Genomic DNA, 18,776 nt, shown 5'->3' on the forward strand with positions numbered 1-18,776 from the left:
TTCATTTTTTTCATGTTTTGTTATGTTGCTGCCTTATGTTAAACTGCTTTAAATTACTTTTTTCCCCACATCATTCTTCACTCCATACACCATAATGGCAAAGCAAAAAACTGGTTTTTAACATCTTTGCAAATTTATATATATTAAAAAAAAAAACTTAAATGATTCCATTGCATAACCCTTATCTGGGACAGTTGAAATTTAGCTCAGGAGCATTCATATTGCTTGTAGATGTTACTACATTGCGAGTGAAGTTAACCTGTGGCAAATTCAATTGAATGGGTATGATTTGGAAAGGCACACACGTCTTAAAAGGGTTACTCCTCCCCAAAATTTACATTTTGTCATTAATTACTCACCCTCATGTCGTTCCAAACCAGTAAGACCTCCGTTCATCTTCAGAACACAAATTAAGATATTGTTGATGGAATCTGAGAGCTCTCTGACCCTCCCATAGACAGCAAGGGTCCTTACACGATCAAGGTCCAGAAATGTAGCATTCTGACAGCTCTCTGACCCTCCCATAGACAGCAATGTAAGTAACACGATCAACGTCCAGAAACATAACAAGGAGATCGGTAAAATAATCCATGTGACATCAGGGGTTTGACCGTAATTTTACGAAGCTACGAGAATACTTTTAGTACGCAAAGAAAACTAAAATAACGACTTTATTCAACAATTCGTCTCCTCCATGTCCTCCATGGATACGTTTTCTACATTTATTTACGCTTTGATTTGAATGAAAACAACATATCCGTGTGGTGCGGCTGACACAGATACGCTGTTTACATTCAGTGGATACTCTCCAAAATGGCGTTACGGTGACGCGCTGAATAAAGTTGTTATTTTTGTTTTCTTTGCGTAGTAAAAGTATTCTCGTGGCTTCGTAAAATTACGGTTGAACCCCTGATGTCACATGGATTATTTTACCGATCTCCTTGCTATGTTTCTGGACCTTGATTGTGTTACTTACGTTGCTGTCTATGGGAGGGTCAGACAGCTCTCGGAATGCATCAAAAATATCTTAATTTGTGTTCCGAAGATGAACGGAGGTCTTACGGGTTTGGAACGACATGAGGGTGAGTAATTAATGACAAAATTTTCATTTTGGGTTGGAGTAACCCTTTAATAAAAGGTCTAACAGGTGAAAATGCATATCAGAGCAAAAACCAAGCCCTGAGGTCAAAAGAACTGCATGTAGAGCTCAGAACGCACAGGTTTGCGTCAAGTCACACATCTGAGGGAGAGTTCAAAAAAAATTCTGCTGCATTGAAGGTTCACAGAAGCATGTAGTCTCTGTTACCCTTAATGGAAGAAGTTTAAAACAACCAGGACTCTTCCTAGAGCTGGCCTCCTGGCCAAACTGAGCAACTGATGGAGAAGGGCTTTGTCTAGTCTGGTGACCAAGAACCTGATGGTCACTCTAGTTGAGCTCCATGTTCATATGTGGAGACAGGAGAAACCTACAGAAGGACAAACATAACTGCAACACTCCTCCAATCTGTGCTTTATGGCATTGTGGCAAGACTCAATCCTCTCTTCAGTGAAGACACATGAAAACACACTTGGAATTTGCATATAAGCACCTAGAGGATCCTCAGACTGTGAGAAACAAGATTCTCTGGTCTGATGAACCTCAATTCTAAGCATAATGTTTGAAGGTAAGCAGCTCTGCTCATCACCTGCAGAGTAGCATCCCAAAAGTAAAGTGTGCTGGTAAGCAGCCTCATGCTGTGGGGCTGTTTTTTCAGCAGCAGGGACTGAGGGACTCATCAGAGTAGAAGAACAGCACAATGCACCAAAATATTGAGATAGCCTTAATGAAAACCCAGTCCAGAGCATTCATAACCTCAGACTGAGCAGAAGGTTTACCTTCCAACAGGAAAGGGTATGAATACTTATGCAATGTACTCATTTCAGTTTTTTTTTATTTTTTTATAAATTTACAAAGTTGTGACAATTCTGTTTTTCCTTTGTCAATATGGTGTATGGAGTGTAGATTGATGTGGAAAAAAAGTAATTTAAAGCAGTTTAACATAAGGCAGCAACATAACAAAACGTGAAAAAAAAAAATGAAGGGGTATGAATACTTTCGCAAGGCACTTTATAAACAGAGTACTGAAGAGCAGAACACAAAACTAGCTTCAAAACTCACATTGTATCCATAAACATAGCCATTAGGCAGCATCATGGGTGGGTTGTTCTCATTCATGACCTCGCCAGAGATTTTGCACACCAGCCTTGAGTTTGCACAGTGGGCCATGGGAAGAGGTTGAGCCAATTTGTTCAGCGACTTACTGCAGACAGGACAGTCTGGGTTTTTGGAAGTGCCATCGTCTTTGTAACACTGCCTGTAAACTTGGAATTAAAGTTAACAACTACTCAACAACTTGATTTAAGAACCATTAACAGTCATTTAAAATAATGACCCTTGTTTCTATCGTCACTGTATGTTGAAATCGCCCAATATTACTCAAAATCCTGAGTTTCATAAATGATCTGGCTGGACATGCAAACTGAAAACCCTAAGGATGGTGAATGTTTTTCTGCAGAGAGGATACGGGGTTTTGATGGCAGACAGCCCTGCCTGCAGGGTAATGGTAAACACGGAGTTGTTCCCCAGCTGGTGTAATCTGTAGTTGTCATATCTGAACTGCTGGATCAACATTTTCCAGCGAGCTGGATCCAAAAGATCCTGGGAGAAAAGACAAGAAATGTTACGGACCACTGAACTTGTACCTGCTACAATGGCATATTCAGAAACAATTAATGATCAATATCAAAACAGTTCCTTGGAGTGGTAGACACATTTCAGATAATATAGAAACAGAAAGGCAATTTACCTTATACGGTGAAATGTGCGTGTCTGAGGGAAACGCCAGCATGCCCATCACTTGCCGTACCTCGTCCAATTGCCCTCCTTCTGCTTGGCTGAAGTGTTTGCGTGCATGTCTAAAGGACATTCATTTTGATTTAATAACACCAACTATGATTTGTTTAACAATAAATTTAAGTAATTCAGAGAAACTTGGAATCACAGTCATGTCATGTCCAGCCATGAAGACCTAGCATTAAAAAAAAAAAACATCTCATACCTTACTGCGTCCATCCGTTTGTTTTGTCGAATGAGTTCAATAAATTCCTGGATCCTTAAACTGAACTCCAAACAGCTCTGGAAACAGGGACATATTTCAACAAAACGGAATAAACTTTACCTTTTAAACTGCATCGTTTTCAGGCAATGACAAAATGAAAAATGAAACGTAAGCCAATGAAAACCCAGCCTGCAAGAAATATAACCACAATGTGGCTCCATAATGACAGTTAAAACACCAGTACATATTTGAAAACAGCAAGTGAGAGAAAAACAAACCCAGTTGAACCCAGTTTCTTACTTTCATTTTCCGTAAGCGAGACTTGTTATCGTGGCACCAAGCCAGACAGGTAGCCGTTTCCTGATGCTCGAGAGATTCTTCAACTTCTTTTGCAGTAAGAAACATTTCTATGTTGACCAAATCCTACAAAGACAAAACATCATATGAGAAACGCATCTTGCTCGCTGCACAGAAAAAGTGGAGACGCACCTCAATCCCGCTTTGTCTGGCTAGCTTGACTGCGGTGTTGTAGTAGCCACAGCGTAGTAAGTGCTCCACCATCATGCGGTCCATGCGCTTCTTCTTCCAAACATTAACACTGGCTGGCTGATCACTGCTATGTTCCTTCAGGTGCTCTATGCGCCGCTTACATAACTTGGCGCTCTCATCTTCTGCTTGGATAGACTCAGCTGCCTATCAGATATGAAACCATTTCACTCTTTAGCGTAAATGGTACAAATGCAGTCAAATTGAATCTATTCAACATGATGCCTCAGCATACCTTTCTCTTGAGGGCGCTGAGCTTCTCAACCACTCCATCCAGGAGAGAGACTACGGTATCCACCACTGGAAAGCTACTGAGTGTTTTCTCCAGCTCTGCCACCACCATCGTCACGTGACTGGTCTCCCGGTCTATATTCTTTTGAGCTGCTCGGAAGCGCTTGTTCAAGGTTTCATAAGGAACCTGTTGAGATAAACAACTGCATTTCATTACCAGGCACAGTTTTCGGTAAGCTCAGTAATATCGTTCTTCATGGTGTGGGTTCACAAAGCACTTCATCCATCATTACATTCTCTCGTGAGGGAATCATTACTGACAGTTCACCCAAAAATAAAAATTCTGTCATTTACTCCCTCTCATGTCGTTCCAAACTCTTAAGACTTTTGTTCATCTTCGAAACATGAATGAAAATATTTTTAATGAAACCAGAGATTTCCATCCCTTCACAAAAAGTGCATTCATCCAAAACTTTCAAAAAGTGAACTGAGCAGTTTCATTCAAGTTTTCTGAAGAGACATGATCATGTTAAATGATAAACAGATTATTCACGTATAAACAGTGATCAATGGCAATACATAGAGCTCATGAAATATGGTAAACATGTACTTGCTTGAGTAGCAGTATATTTTTATTTAATGCCATGTCAGCATCTTAGGCTATTTTCATGGCAAAAACAATAATAAAAAAAAAAAATACAAGTATAACAAATACAATAAAAACCACCAAACACAAGTTATATTACGCAAGATTTTTTTTACATTAACATATGATAAAAATTCTAACACTTTTTCTTGTACTTACGTGATGCATGAGAACCAATGAGGTTTGTTCTTGCGTGTCAAGCAAGTACAGCTGAGCCTCCAATGATCATATTTGATTTGCTCCATATATGTGCATTAATCAATGTTTATATGTGAATACAGGCCTAAATGAAATCTGTGAATCATATCAAGTGATTGTGTCTATTCAGAAGACTGCTAGATTCATATGGATTACTTTTACCATATCTTTTGGTACTTTTTAATGCATGAAAGTTTTGGTTGTCTTAACCTATTGAATATTAAAAATATCTTAATTTGTGTTTTGAAGACAATCAAAAGTCTTATGAGTTCAGAATGACATAAGGGTGAGTAAATAATAACAGAATTTTAATTTTTCAGTGAACTATGCCTTTAAGCATTCAGTATAAATGAAAAAGTAAAGGAACAGTCACTAGTTCAATCTCATTGTTACAATTACTTAATTATTAATTTATTTCGTGTTTATATATATATATATCTGTTTGGCAGTAAGCAAATATTCTTGACTAAAAAAGGTTTAATTTTGAAGATTCCCCAATTAGTTTTTATCTTCCACATGGCACAAGTAAATAAAGTATGACATTAATACATTAAGTAGTTAGTTCCAGATGTCTAACAATGGTGCATTGTGTTCTTTCAGCTGTCCATTTGAGAGAAAAGGTCATAAAGGTGGACATGATCATTGGGCCATGTAGAAGAAGCTGTGGAAGAGGCAGAGATGCATAAACCTTCAATCTTATCTCTCAGCATCCGCCAGTTTATTTTGATCAGGCCATCTGTCACCTTGCAACCAGGGCAGATAAGTAGTATCAACATTTGCAATGCTCTATTCATGTACAGCTGTTTTAGAGTAGATAAACACTCTACATCAGTCAATGCTATTATTGCAGCTTTAACCTTTATTGGATTACAAGGTGCAACCTAATTTGGCAGCGAGAAGTGAATGCGAGCCAGAATACATGCAAACGATTGAAAAAAGCACTGATGCATAAATGAGCAGACAACTAAGCCAAACCAAATCATACCGTATCAAATATTTCATTTCAATTTTAAGATATTGATGTCTTTCATTATCAAACAATAGAAGATAAACTACTGTTCATCTATCTATGCCTATACACATAACTTAACCGTACAAATGTCAAAACCTGACTGTCAAAAAGAAAAATGTATTGCTTTACAGCTGTACACTAATTTGCTTGTATAAATAAGTGCCCATTTTAATGATTTATGACTCTCTAAAATATTACAAGAATCAGTGCCTTCCAAAAACAAAAAAGAACTGGCCCACACATTTACATTTTATTTATAATTCCATAATAGATTTTGCACAAAAAGAATATAGTGCCTAGTTCATATGTTTAGATCATGATGCAGTGATCAAGAAGGTACTGGAAATCATTCCCAAAGCTGCAAGACAAGCTCAGATGCAACATGCCCTTGACAGCAGTGAAGACCATATATTATTGACATTCAGTGTGCGTGTACATAAACAGGTGTCATTTTACAGGAGATCCATGAGCTAATCGGGTTACAAGGCATTCAACTGATCATCAATCGATTCACGTGAGCATTCATCCAAATCGACGCTATCAATCGGGAAAAATCTGTGACGCAGAGAACAAAGGTGCTGTAAGCCAACCATTAAATAATAAGCCCCTCATCGAGAACCCACACCTGAGCTATAAACGTGCTAACAGCTGCCACTGATCAACACAACATGATGCAATATCATCCTAATATAGTGCACAAATCGCATGCATACCGAGCTCTGGTCACCATTGGCGTGTGTGTGTTCCTCCAGCATTTATCCAGACACACGGAAATCATGCTGTCTGGATCATAGCCTCAGAGAAGACAGCGTTCAAATCGAAATCAAACGCATACACGAGACTGACCAGTACTCGATTATAAAGTAGCGTGTTACTACTATCCGCGTCGTGAACGGTTCTCGTCAATCTGCCTTCAACTGCATTGCTCGCTGGTTACACTAGTGGACAAACCTGTGATGGGATAAAACAGCGCCTAATAAAATAAGACTGTCGGAACGCAAGGGTGACAGGCATCAGACTGACATTATTCGTCTTTATTGCTCTCATTTATATATCCGTCGATATATAACTGTACAGCCGATGTCACTCACTGCTCGACAGTTTGCGATCACCTCGGTAAGATCTGTTTGTGTGAGACTTGTTTTGCTAAGTTATCTAGCCCTAGAGCTAACCAGTTAACTGTCTAAATGCAGTCACATAACTTACTTTCCATCGGATCGATCGTTTCCGTTAGACTGACGGTTATATAACGCAGACGGGATCTGCTCGCCTGCACGTTTAGAGTATGGAGAAGAAAGGCTTGACAGACCTTTAAAGTTGGGTATTCCTGCACCTTTAGGGCCATAGAGAGTTGAGCTGCTGTCTCCTGCACCGCCATCTTGCTTTGGGGAAACTACAAGCTAATGGAGCGTTTGTTCGTCTTCTTCTCGGCTTTGGTCTTCATGCGGCAATGAAGCTAGACTGCTCCATACCGCCTCCTAGTGTGACGGTGCGGTTCAGAATCTTCACAAAGCTAGTCTGTTTTGTTTTTGCTTGAAAATATGCAATCTTTAAATTAAAAACAACCGCTAATGCGACATGTATGTTATGTAGCATTTTCGTGATTAAAAGGCCTTTAATTTCAAATGGCTACAGATATAAGTGATACAGACATAAGGGCGTAGTTTTGGTGTGAACTGTTTTAGGGGAGTCTAGTTTAAAGAGGTCATATGATGTTGCTAAAAAGAACATTATTTTGTGTATTTGGTGTAATGAAATGTGTTTATGCGGTTTAAGGTTCAAAAAACACATTATTTTCCACAAACAAAGTAGTTTCGCTTTCACAACGAAGCACACAGCGTATCCACAACATGGCCGCGGCAACAACAATACTAAAGCGAGAATAAAAGTTACGCCTTCTTTCTTTGCGTGAACATTTGGGCTGCGTTATGCAAATCTTCCCACATCGTGACGTAGACATGTGGGGGCGTGTTGGAACGAGCCGTTTTAGGTAGGCGTGGCTGACTCTTAACTTTTATAAAGAATATCTCTTTGGATTTGAGACTTTAGTTTTTGCAACTTTACAGATCTTCTTTATGCACCAAGAGCTTGTAACACTCCAAAGAGAAAGGAAAAATTGAAATCGCATCATATGACCCCTTTTTATTTGTTTATTTGTTTGCTTATTTATTTGTGTAAAATGGTCTTTTGTGCTATCATCCACATGCAAAGATGGTTGATAACATAAGTGCAATAAAGTAACAGCCTAGTTAACAATTACTTGTATACATAGGATATAGGGCTGCACGATAAATCGCATTCGATATTTAATGCGCATCTTGTCAGTAAAGCCGGTTCTGTAATCAGTGTTAAATCTCCTCACCTTGTGCGCTTTCACATGGAGCAGCATTTACTACACAGAGCCGTTGTTCACTGACAAGCTGCGCAAAACAACGATCATATTTTGAGCATGTTTTGCGCAGCTTGTCAGTGAACAACGGCTCTGTGTAGTAAATGCTTCTCCATGTGAAAGCCCGCATGTGATGGAGATTTACCGCTGATTACAGAATGGCTTTACTGACAAGATGCACATTAAATATCGCATGCGATTTATCTGCGCGTTAAATATCGCATGCGATTTATCGTGCAGCCCTAATAGGATATATAATGTATATTAGATTATTTAGGCACTTATAGACTATATAGTTTGAAAGAATGTTCTAATTCAACATGCCATGGGAAGTCAAGCTAACTTTACGTTTTCTTATATTGATATTGTTTATTTCTTACTCCTTAACAGTTCATCAGGCTCTTAATATTTAATCTATGCCATCTCTAGGAATATGTGAAGACCAGGTTTTTCCACCACTCATCATTAGAACCCATTTTACACATGGCTCTTGATTCTGACTTGCACTTGCTCTTATTCAAATGTGCCATAGTTCTTAACTGTAGAATTTGTTATAATAAGGCTATTCTATTAATCATTACCAGGCCAATAATGATTTTTTTTATCAATCTAAATAGCATTTGTTATGAAAAACAACAGCCTACACATTTAGAAACAATAGCTACAACATCCCACAGTTGTAATATAAATCTAAAGGGAAAAATCTATTCCTTTAACAGATTATCTATCATAAATTTTACAAGAAGTTAGACACAATTTATCACAATAAATAAGCCTACAATAAAACGTGATAGATTCTAGCAAAGGTGGTCATAAGTAGTTTAATCTATGTTAGTGCTGGTGCAAGATTATGTTTTCTCTTCTTTTCATCTCAGGCTCTTAATTATTTAATCTATGCCATCTCTTAGAATATTTGAAGACATTTTGAAGGTTTTTCTATCACTCATCATTAGAACCCATTTTATACATGGCTCTCCATTCTGACTTGTACTTGCTCTTATGAAAATGTACCGTAGTTCTTAGCATGTTATAATAAGTCTAGCCTATTGATCATTGCAGGCTAATAATGACTTTATTAAAGGGGTCATATGATGTTGCTAAAAAATAACATTATTTAAATTAATCTATATAGCATTATGAAAAACAACAGCCTGCATATTTAACAATAGGGGAAAATCTATTCCCTTAACAGATTATCTATTATAAAATCTAGAAGTTAGACAAAATTTACCACAATAAATAAGCCTACAATAGGATACTCCACCAAAAATGGGAATTTTCTTTTCATTTACTATATCTCTATGAGTGCATATAATGCAAAGGGATAATAACTCAAAAGTTGATGCTCAAAAGTCACACAAAGCGATCAGGACGGTAATCCATTTGACCCCCAGTGGATGAATCAAAGTCTTCTGAAGCGAAACTAGGTGTGTGTGAAACAAATACTAATATGCTTAAGGTTACTGTTCACTTGCATTATATGCACTCGCAGAGATGGATTATTTTTCTAAAAAACATTTGTGTTCATCTGAAGAAAGAAGGTTATATACATCTTGGTATCCCTTTAAATATCCATCTTAGCACTTTTTGGGTGCAGTATCCCTTTAAATATTTCTTATAGTGTAAGATTGTGGTCTCAGATGACCAAGTATATGATAGCAGCAAATGATTACCATGGGCTCTGTAATACAATTATATAAAATATTATGGTTTGTACTTTGTAGCACAACCAAACTGCAGATTAATTTGAAGTTTACATCTTTTAAATATTCAGCTAAATATTTGAATGTTGGTGTGAGAACAAACATATCAAGCTGAAACACTTCACTGATTCTATTCCTAAATACAAAACAAACAACAAAACATGTCACAAGAAAAAAAAATTTTTGACACAGAAAATATAAGCATGTATAGGTGCAAATCTATGCATTAAAAATTATTAAAAACTATAAAAACTCACCAGGAGTGTGTGTGAACCTACTGACCTCATAGCAGCTTTCAAGACATAAAGCATTTCAAGAAAAAGCATGGCTTTGGTTTTTCAGATTTTTAAAATATTTGACAAGATATGTGCATACAAGAAGTACAAGTAGTAATATTATAAACAGATTTAATTTTTAACTATAAGTTAAATTTATAGTTCACCCAAAATGGAAATTCATTTAGGCCTCCTCATCCAGTTTTTTCTTCTGCTGAACACAAAAGAATATATATGAAAAATGTGTAGAATGTAATCAGATTGTTTCTGGTCACCATTGATATTCATGTTTTTGTGTGTTTGTCGTTTTTACAGACTATAGAAGTCAATGGGGACCAGCAACTGTTTGATTACCCATTTCTGAAAGATATCTTCTTGAGTGCACTGTCCCTTTAATAATGTCTTTATCAACAGAATAATGTAGTGATCTTCAGTAAATTATTTCAAAGTAGAAATGTTGCTATTTTATAAACTAATGGAGGGTGGGGGTCGTGTTTTGCCTGTCTCAAGAATCATGGATTTCAGCGCTATTTTATAAAAAGTTATTTTCCCCTCCCTAACCATCCCCCCTCACTCTCAGCCCACATCGCGCTCACATTTCTGCTTCCTGGACCCTCCCCCACCCCTCTGCGTCCGCTGGAGCAATGAGCCTTGATATGATTGGCTCCCGTCCAAGCGTAGCCTGCGCTGATTGGCTGCCTCACCGGTCACACGGCTCTGATTGGTCACATTTTCGTTGCATGTTTTACCAGAATCCCGGTCACATTCAGGCACTTTAGTCTTCAAAGCGGGTGATGCAAGGTTTGTGATTGTTTTGTTTTTCTCTTTGAGCTGGGTGTGTGCTTGTCAGTAGAGGCCAAACCGCGCTGATAGAGCCCTGTTTTCACATGCTCTTCTTATTTCTGTCAGGCAGATGAAGGCGCCTGTGGAGCGGCTTCGGAGGGGCTGGCTTTCTTAGCTAACACACTTGCATTTAAGGGCACTTAGTTGTCAACACCGTGGCAGAATTCGGGTTAACGTACTATGAGTAAGTGCGTTCACAGTTACTTGATATTATATATTCATCAGTATTCCTTAATTAGCGGTGTGATAATAGGAATGCGTTTCCTGAGGACATGGTCAATAAAATCCCGACAATAGCTTTAAAAGTTTAGGGATTTTTTTAGGGATTTAGTGGTGGAGATGCAACACATCCAGTCATGCATTTAAATACGTGAATTATATATATATATATATATATATATTGGTTGTTGGCGTGACATGGCATTTTCACTGTCCCACAAGATAAAAATGAATATAATTAATATTGTCGTTATTTAAAATGCAGTAAATGGTTAAACATTTCTTTGTCCTACATGGACCGGTTGTTATAAAAGCTGCAGTGTTATTCGATTTTTTTACATTTTTGAGGCAAATCTCAAAATGTTCCTGTGGTGTGACTGTCTCAAGCATGGTTCAGTAAATTACAACTTTTATAAATGGGAAAAAAAAAGCATAAAAATTTTAATAAATACCTCCGGCAAATTTGTACAGGTGTCTATTTTAGTAAATGGCAATAATTTTTTTCATCCATGTATTTCTGAAAACGTAGGACCTTGATACATTTTGTCTCTGAAAACCATGTCCTCTGGTGTGACACCATATCCTGATTTTAGGGGTTTTCTCCAGAGAAAACTTGAGTTAGTTGTAGGACCCCAGTCATGGTCCTGTTGCTGAAGCCACCTGTGAAGCCCATGTGCACGTTACATTTTTGTCTCAGAATTGCTCAAATATTTCACTTTTTTTGGAACCACTACAAAAGTGTTACGTTTTGTTGTCCTTTGGTGCGACACCCCTAAATTATATTTTTAAATTAAAATCTGCATGTTAAACTAGATAATCATGGAAAATTATGCAAATGTGTCTTGCAAACCGCTAATGACAAGTTAGCTCGGAATAGCAAGGTCATTAATTGACAGAAAAAGGCCGAAACGTCCTGTGGTGTGACAGAAAATGTCCTCCGGTCCGGTGTGACGCCTGTACGGTCACACCACAGGACAAAGATGTCACACCAGAGGACAAGGTCTCTTTAAAAAGCTTTGAAATAATTAAATAAGATTTATTTAACTCCTTTTAATTCTTTTTTGATCATTTTCAGTGTTCTTAAATGCAATAACCACATGAATTAAACTGTTTTCTGATGTTTTTACAGAAAACTTGTACTGTTATAAAGTGTCATGAAAATAAGTATAAAACGTGATACTTTGTTTTTGAGACAGAAAGAATTGAGAGAGAGAGGACACAGAAATATATAGAGAAAATTAACAGAAGGGAGGAGATCCTAAGAGAACGGTGCAGAAAGTAAATAGCATCAAAATGATGCCTTAAAAAGAGTTGCCATATAGTTAAAAAAAATTCATTCACATCTTAATGAATATAGTTTGAATATCAATCATATTTAGCTGTGCCGCACATGCAGCGGGGGGCTAGAAGAGTTTCAGTAACATACTGATTGACTAAGAGACTGACTTTTGTTGATGAAATTTTTTTTTTGTTTTGTTTAAAAAACATGTTGATGTTGTTTGTATCAAAATTAAACTTTCTCCTTTGATATGTTCAAAATTAAATAGAAATAATTTAATAACTACCATTTCTGTCCCTTTAGTGTGGCGTGATGTCCTATGGGGTGACACACATAAAAGAACCACAGATTTGTTTTTGTCTCAAAATATCTTAACAAAAAAAAAACAGTTGAGTATTGTAATATGGGACATACAAATACCACTCAACTTAAAACGGTAGAATTTTCAGCAGTTTAGAACAAATGACAGCAAAATTTGTCTTCTTGTCAAAGTTTGTCTTGAAATTGTCATGGGGTATGGGGTAAAAAATTATGTTAATTATAATTACATATTAAATAAATAGCACTATATGAAAATAAGTGTCTAACAAAGAAGATAAATCTCTCATGCTATTTATGTATTATTAAGAGTTTTTTTTTCTTAATTGTTGCTATGTAACACCATAGGACAAATTTATGGTAGAGTTCAGTAATTTTTTTTTTTTTAAAGCAGTGAAAGAACTGACGAAGTTAGTGACCCTTTATATTTTCTCAAAGATCAAACTTCACACTACATAAATGTATGCATTTTTTGCTATGTCACACCATAGGACAAATTTATGGTACAGTTCTGTAACAATGTAAAAAAAAAAAGCAGTGAAATAATTGATTAAGTTAGTGACCCTTTATATTTTCACAAAGATCAGACTTCACACTACATAAATAAAATAATTCATCTTATTTTTACAAAATAAGCATTTTTTACTGCCTATTTGTCAACTATATATATATATATATATATATACTGTATATACATATACATATATACATATATATACACATATGTGTGTGTGTATGTATATCTGTATAATCTGTATATATCGTTATTAACTTAAAGGATTGAAGATTAATATTTAAAATATTATATTGTAAATATATTGAAAATGAATATATAAAGATCTAATTGGACTGCGAATGAGCTTGAGATTTACATCACTGAATGTCAAACTGCAGCTTATTCATTATATATTACCTGTATTTTATACCTACAAAGTTACGCCTTATATATATATTTGAATAAATTCATAAATACATGATTTCTCATAAATATTTGGATATGAAAAAAATCCTCAGTATTTATGGGCAATCTGAAGTGTAGTACAAATAGCGTTCATAAACTTTTAATTCAACATCAAGAGTTTAGGTCAAAATTATACAAAATATATGGAGGAATATAATAGGAAGTGTGCGAAAAAAATAAATGTTTTCACTGTTTTTAACCATTCTATTTATCATATATACCATTCTATTCTATTAAGTCCTGTGGTGTGAGTAATGATTTTTTTTTTAAATGTCAAATGTTCCATGTAGTCTAAATTAATATGAGGTCATGATAGTGTAATGAGTTAAAAAAAAAAACGCTATAGTTTTAGAGGAAATCTAGCATGTTACACCACATGTCAACTTCCTCAAAGTATTGTCCCCTAACCAAGTAGGTGTCTAGTTACTCTAGTCTACCTTCATTGTTAGTCAGCTGTCTTAGATGTATCTGTTTATTGACTCTGTGCAGTTTACTTCGGTCATGTTTTTAGTAGGGATGCACCGAATATTCGGCAACCGAAATTATTCGGCCGAAAATAGCAAAAAAATCTCTTTCGGTGTTCGGCCAAATAAGCGAAAAGGCCGAATAATATGTACCGAACAATGACTAAGGCGATCAAATAGAGGCACACACTAATGCAGCAAACATGTCGGCAGTGTGAACGTATTTAAAACTATCAGAGAAAGACGCAGAAATCATTACATGCACGAAGCACCGACAGCGAGAGACTGTTTAGTGCTGCATCACGTCTTCGATGAGAAGAAGAGGTGGCTAATGCTGTTGGTTAGGTTACTGTAAGATGATTGAAATCGCGAAATTACCTTTAAACGATTAGTAAATAAGCTGCAGAATGTTATATTTTCTAATGCACGCACGAATTGTATGTATTCTGACAGCGCTGCACGAGCTCGCGGCGCTAGGGTTCAAAGTCCAAAGCACGAGGAAAATCTGCGCTGAAACTGTTACTCATCAGTTGCTCAGTAACATTTTTGTGAATTTTTTTAAAGGCATGTGACAATGTGATACGTGCGACAAACATCTTCCCAAATTTCTAATGAGAATCATTTATAAAGCTGCATGCTGTTGTCAACAAAAAGAAGCACTGAGATCTTCCTGCGGGTTTCTGCCAAAATAAAAGCCGAGAAAAAGCAACAACTCCATCGACATTCATAAATGATATTAGTATTGTAATTTTTTCTGTCGTTCTGTAAAATAAAATAAAAAAGTAAGACAATAATAATGATAATAATAACTACCCTACAACAGCTCTATCAATACATTTATTATAACATTCACACATAGTGTTCAAATTGGCATCTGTAATATATTCTAATGTTTTAAAAGAAGTCTTTTCTGCTCAGCAACTTATTAATTTTAAGTTAAATTGTGCTTTGTTGGTATAATGTCTGCTAGAATGGAAAAAAAAAAGGTCAGTGTTAAGTAAATATTTTTAAATTGTTGTTTTGTAATTGATTTTTTATTTGAAAAGCAGGACAAAACAGTAAAAAGCACATTTTGGCAATTTACTTAATGCAATGGTGAAAAAAACAATGGCAAAATAGGCCTACATCGGGGAAAAATGTGAAAAACCATGTTTGGTATTCGGTATTCGGCCTTCGGCCCAGTGTTTCATTTTATTCGGCTTCAGCCAAGAATTTTCATTTCGGTGCATGCCTAGTTTTTAGTGTCTGTTTGGCGTGTAGTTGAGCAGAACGTCGAGTGCTTTCTTAGGATCCTGTAGAACGTTGTCTGTTGTTGAGAACATGGTCGACTGGAATCACAGCGCAAGCTGCGCCAAGACTCTGAGACAGAGCATAATCTTGATCGAATCACTGCCTGTTCTCTGCCATTCACCATCTAGATATTCCTTAGATACAATCTGTTAATGGACTTTGATCTAATGATGGACTGTTAGGTCTCTGTGGGTGTTTTAGTGAAATTTTCTTGCTTCTGCACTCCCCGTTTGCAGCCAAGTTTAATAGGATGCATTCAGTCACACTGAATTTATTTAGGGAAATGTTGTCCATGCACCCTCTTCCCTTGAAGATAGGCGATGTGAGGGAGTTTACCCATTCGCCACGCTGCAGTGTGTGTGTGTGCTGGCAGGGAGGTGGCAGCAGCAGTGTGTCTGAGGCAGCGTAATCTTTCTCAGGGGCATCTTTCTTATGCTCTTTGCCTCTCCCCACTTCTATTTTTCCCTCTTTCATTGTCTTTTTCAATGGGTTTTTGAGGTTTTCACCGGTGCCAGTTGCGATATTCCTCATTCATCATAGATTGTGTCCTCTGACAGGCTCTTTTCCCAGCTGTCCTCTTACCGTGGCTCAGAATTGATTTGACTGTGGTGGATGTGCGGTCTGGTGTTGAGATGGTTTTCACCTTGTTATGTCCTTGCGCTGTTTTACAAGGAGGAAATATGCCTGGTTGGTTTTAGAGAAGATATATTCCTATTTGGATTTTGCAGTAGCAAAATCGAGCAGCTCTTTATGTACGTTAGTTCAAGACAATTTTGACTTGCTTAATCACAGTGCTTTAGAGAACAAGTTGTACCGCAAGTTTGTGTGGTGTGGCGATTATTGTTATTACAGATTTGAGGGTGTGTTATACCTCGTTAGATAGCATTTTCTGTCGTCTGGTGTCTGGAATGTTATATTAAGTAATAAAACTAGTTACTTTAGGTTTAATGATTAGACGAAAGCTAGTCAAACCTGACTTTTCCTGAACAAATCATGGATTTTCCATTAATATTCCTTTTGGATCAATGCATGTGTGGCCGTTTTATGGCGCAGGAGTGATTAGCCAGCTTATTCAATGTGGCCAAAGAGCTCGGATCACATACGTGACGCATACTGTGTGCTTCACTTGCCAAAACCAGCACTCCCCTGAGGTCCTGACCAGTGCTAATGAATTCACAAAGAATGGGGCTCTTCTGCTTGAGTGCCAATCCATCTGACTTCTCCACTGGAGCACACACACACAAGATACAGTATGTCTGTGTTCCCAGCCTGGCTTGTTATTCACATAGAGTAGTCGAGGCCTGGCAGATAGCAGAAATGTAGTACAGTACGTCACTCAGCATACAGTATGTAGCCTTCAGCATTTAGATGTAGTGTGAGTTAACCTACAAATGCTTTGTGAAAACTCCGCGATTCATTAAATATGTGAGAATAGGATTTAAATAGTGTGTTTTAACAGTTTATGTTAGTGACGGGAATCTTTAGGCACCTCAAGATCTGATTCTTAAATGATTCTTGATCTATTTTTTATTTTTTTTCTTACTAATTAATGAGTTTACTGACTTTGAGTCCGTAAAAAGTACAAATTAATAATAAATCGTAACAATTGTATGTTAAAGGGATAGTTCCAAACTGTATGAATTTCTTTCTTCTGTTGAACACAAATGAAGATATTTTGAAGAAAAGTTGATGGACTTCCATAGCATTTTTCCATAATATTTTGTTTACATTTAAATTTATTTATTTAGGGTGAATTATCACCCTAATATAAGTATTATTGAATAATTAAATATAGCTTCAGAACACAGCATAGCAAATATAAAGTAATTGATCAGGCTGATTGGCAGCATCTCTAATTGCCACAGAAAATAATTTTGACTGATTACTAAGTTTTTAAAATCAAAAGCAAACATTTTCATGTAGTAGTTCTCTTGCAGTGGAAGTCTTTGGGGCAAGATCTTATTCTAGGATAAATGTTAAAATAAAAATTGTTTGAAAATATAGCGAATATGTGGTTGTATATACTGTGCCAACTGGTAGAGATTCAGCTGTATACTGCGATTTATGTGTGGTGTAATTAATAATTCATTCCCACACTGAGCAGAAAACTATTTTGTAAAATAGGCGGCTACTTCCAGTGTAGACAGCTTTGTTGGTTTTAATGGGAGCGGTGTAGTTTTGAGGAGCTGTGCCACACATTTCCAGAGTAATGATGATGTAATGGTTGGTTACAGTTGCCGAGCAGCTCCATGGCTTGTTGCATTAGTTCAGAATTCAGTAGATGAGTATATGTGCATATATTTACAGCAGCCTCCAACACCACTCATTTAGTCATAATGTGTTACTGTTTTGGGGTTGACTAAAGTGTTTCATAATATAAAGCTGTTTTTTTTTTCTTCTTTTTTTTGCACGATGCCAGAATTATCCTTGAGTAGTTATGAATAATATTATCTGAAATATGGTAAATGGTAATGCTACATGCATTGAATTTCCAGTAAAAATAGCTATCGTGATACAGTCATTGCGCCCACTCCTAAAGACTTTTGCGCCCACTCCTAAAGACTTAAAGGGATACTCTACCCCAAAATGAAAATTTTGTCATTAATCACTTACCCCCATGTCGTTCCAAACCCGTAAAAGCTTCGTTTGTCTTCGGAACACAATTTAAGATATTTTGGATGAAAACTGGGAGGCTTGTGACTGTCCCATTGACTGCCAAGTAAATTACACTGTCACAAGCCTCCCGGTTTTCATCCAAAATATCTTAAATTGTGTTCTGAAGACGAACAAAGCTTTTACGGGTTTGGAACGACATGGAGGTAAGTGATTAATGACAAAATTTTCATTTTGGGGTGGAGTATCCCTTTAATCATGTTACTTGTAAAATGAGACTAGTGTTAATTCAGAAATCGTTCTAATATGCTGATTTGCAACTCAAGAATAATTTCTTATTATCATCAGTGTTGAACACAATTGTGCGGCTTAATATTTGTGGAAAACATGGTCAATTTTCTTTCAGGATTCTTTGATAAATAGAAAGTTTATTTGAGTTTATTTGAAATGGAAATCTTTTGTGCCAAATTAAATTGTAATTGTTATTAAATTGTAATGTTTGAACAATTAATGTGTCCTTGTTGAATAAAAGTATTAATTAAAAAAAACAAACAAAACTAATTTACCCTGAACTTTTGAACAGTAAGCGCCATTAACAAAAACTCGAGCACCTCATTTCAGCTTTTAAGCCTCCAAAATGTCTCGACTTTCATGGAGAGTTCACTGTTTTTTTTTTTTTTTTTTTTTTCAC

At 36.5% G+C, this 18,776-nt stretch overlaps 2 protein-coding genes across 5 annotated transcripts in view; one reads left to right on the forward strand and one right to left on the reverse strand.

Annotated features, from left to right (window-relative positions):
* Positions 1–7,159, reverse strand: part of maea (macrophage erythroblast attacher, E3 ubiquitin ligase) — a 10,029-nt gene extending 2,870 nt beyond the window's left edge. Inside the window, exons 1-8 of one of the 3 annotated variants that reach the window (XM_016451758.1) lie at positions 7,041–7,159; positions 3,880–4,062; positions 3,588–3,791; positions 3,399–3,521; positions 3,099–3,175; positions 2,847–2,955; positions 2,565–2,698; positions 2,159–2,354 (exon numbers count right to left, since the gene is read on the reverse strand). In XM_016451758.1, coding sequence (XP_016307244.1) covers positions 2,159–2,354; positions 2,565–2,698; positions 2,847–2,955; positions 3,099–3,175; positions 3,399–3,521; positions 3,588–3,791; positions 3,880–4,062; positions 7,041–7,109 — 1,095 coding nt within the window. In that variant the 5' untranslated portion in view covers positions 7,110–7,159. Of the gene's footprint in view, positions 1–2,158; positions 2,355–2,564; positions 2,699–2,846; positions 2,956–3,098; positions 3,176–3,398; positions 3,522–3,587; positions 3,792–3,879; positions 4,063–6,444; positions 6,716–6,937; positions 7,012–7,040 lie in introns of those variants that run through there. The other 2 variants (XM_016451759.1, XM_016451760.1) reach the window with 2 other exon arrangements.
* A 3,663-nt stretch (positions 7,160–10,822) lies between these two features.
* The window catches only part of LOC107661946 (C-terminal-binding protein 1), a 20,770-nt gene continuing 12,816 nt past the window's right edge, over positions 10,823–18,776 (forward strand). The window contains exons 1-2 of one of the 2 annotated variants that reach the window (XM_016451765.1): positions 10,845–10,899; positions 11,008–11,125. In XM_016451765.1, coding sequence (XP_016307251.1) covers positions 11,122–11,125 — 4 coding nt within the window. In that variant the 5' untranslated portion in view covers positions 10,845–10,899; positions 11,008–11,121. Of the gene's footprint in view, positions 10,900–11,007; positions 11,126–18,776 lie in introns of both variants that reach the window. The other variant, XM_016451764.1, reaches the window with a different exon arrangement.

Source organism: Sinocyclocheilus anshuiensis, unplaced genomic scaffold, assembly GCF_001515605.1.
Source record: "Sinocyclocheilus anshuiensis isolate Anshui unplaced genomic scaffold, SAMN03320099.WGS_v1.1 scaffold759, whole genome shotgun sequence".
Classification (NCBI taxonomy): Eukaryota; Metazoa; Chordata; class Actinopteri; order Cypriniformes; family Cyprinidae; genus Sinocyclocheilus; species Sinocyclocheilus anshuiensis.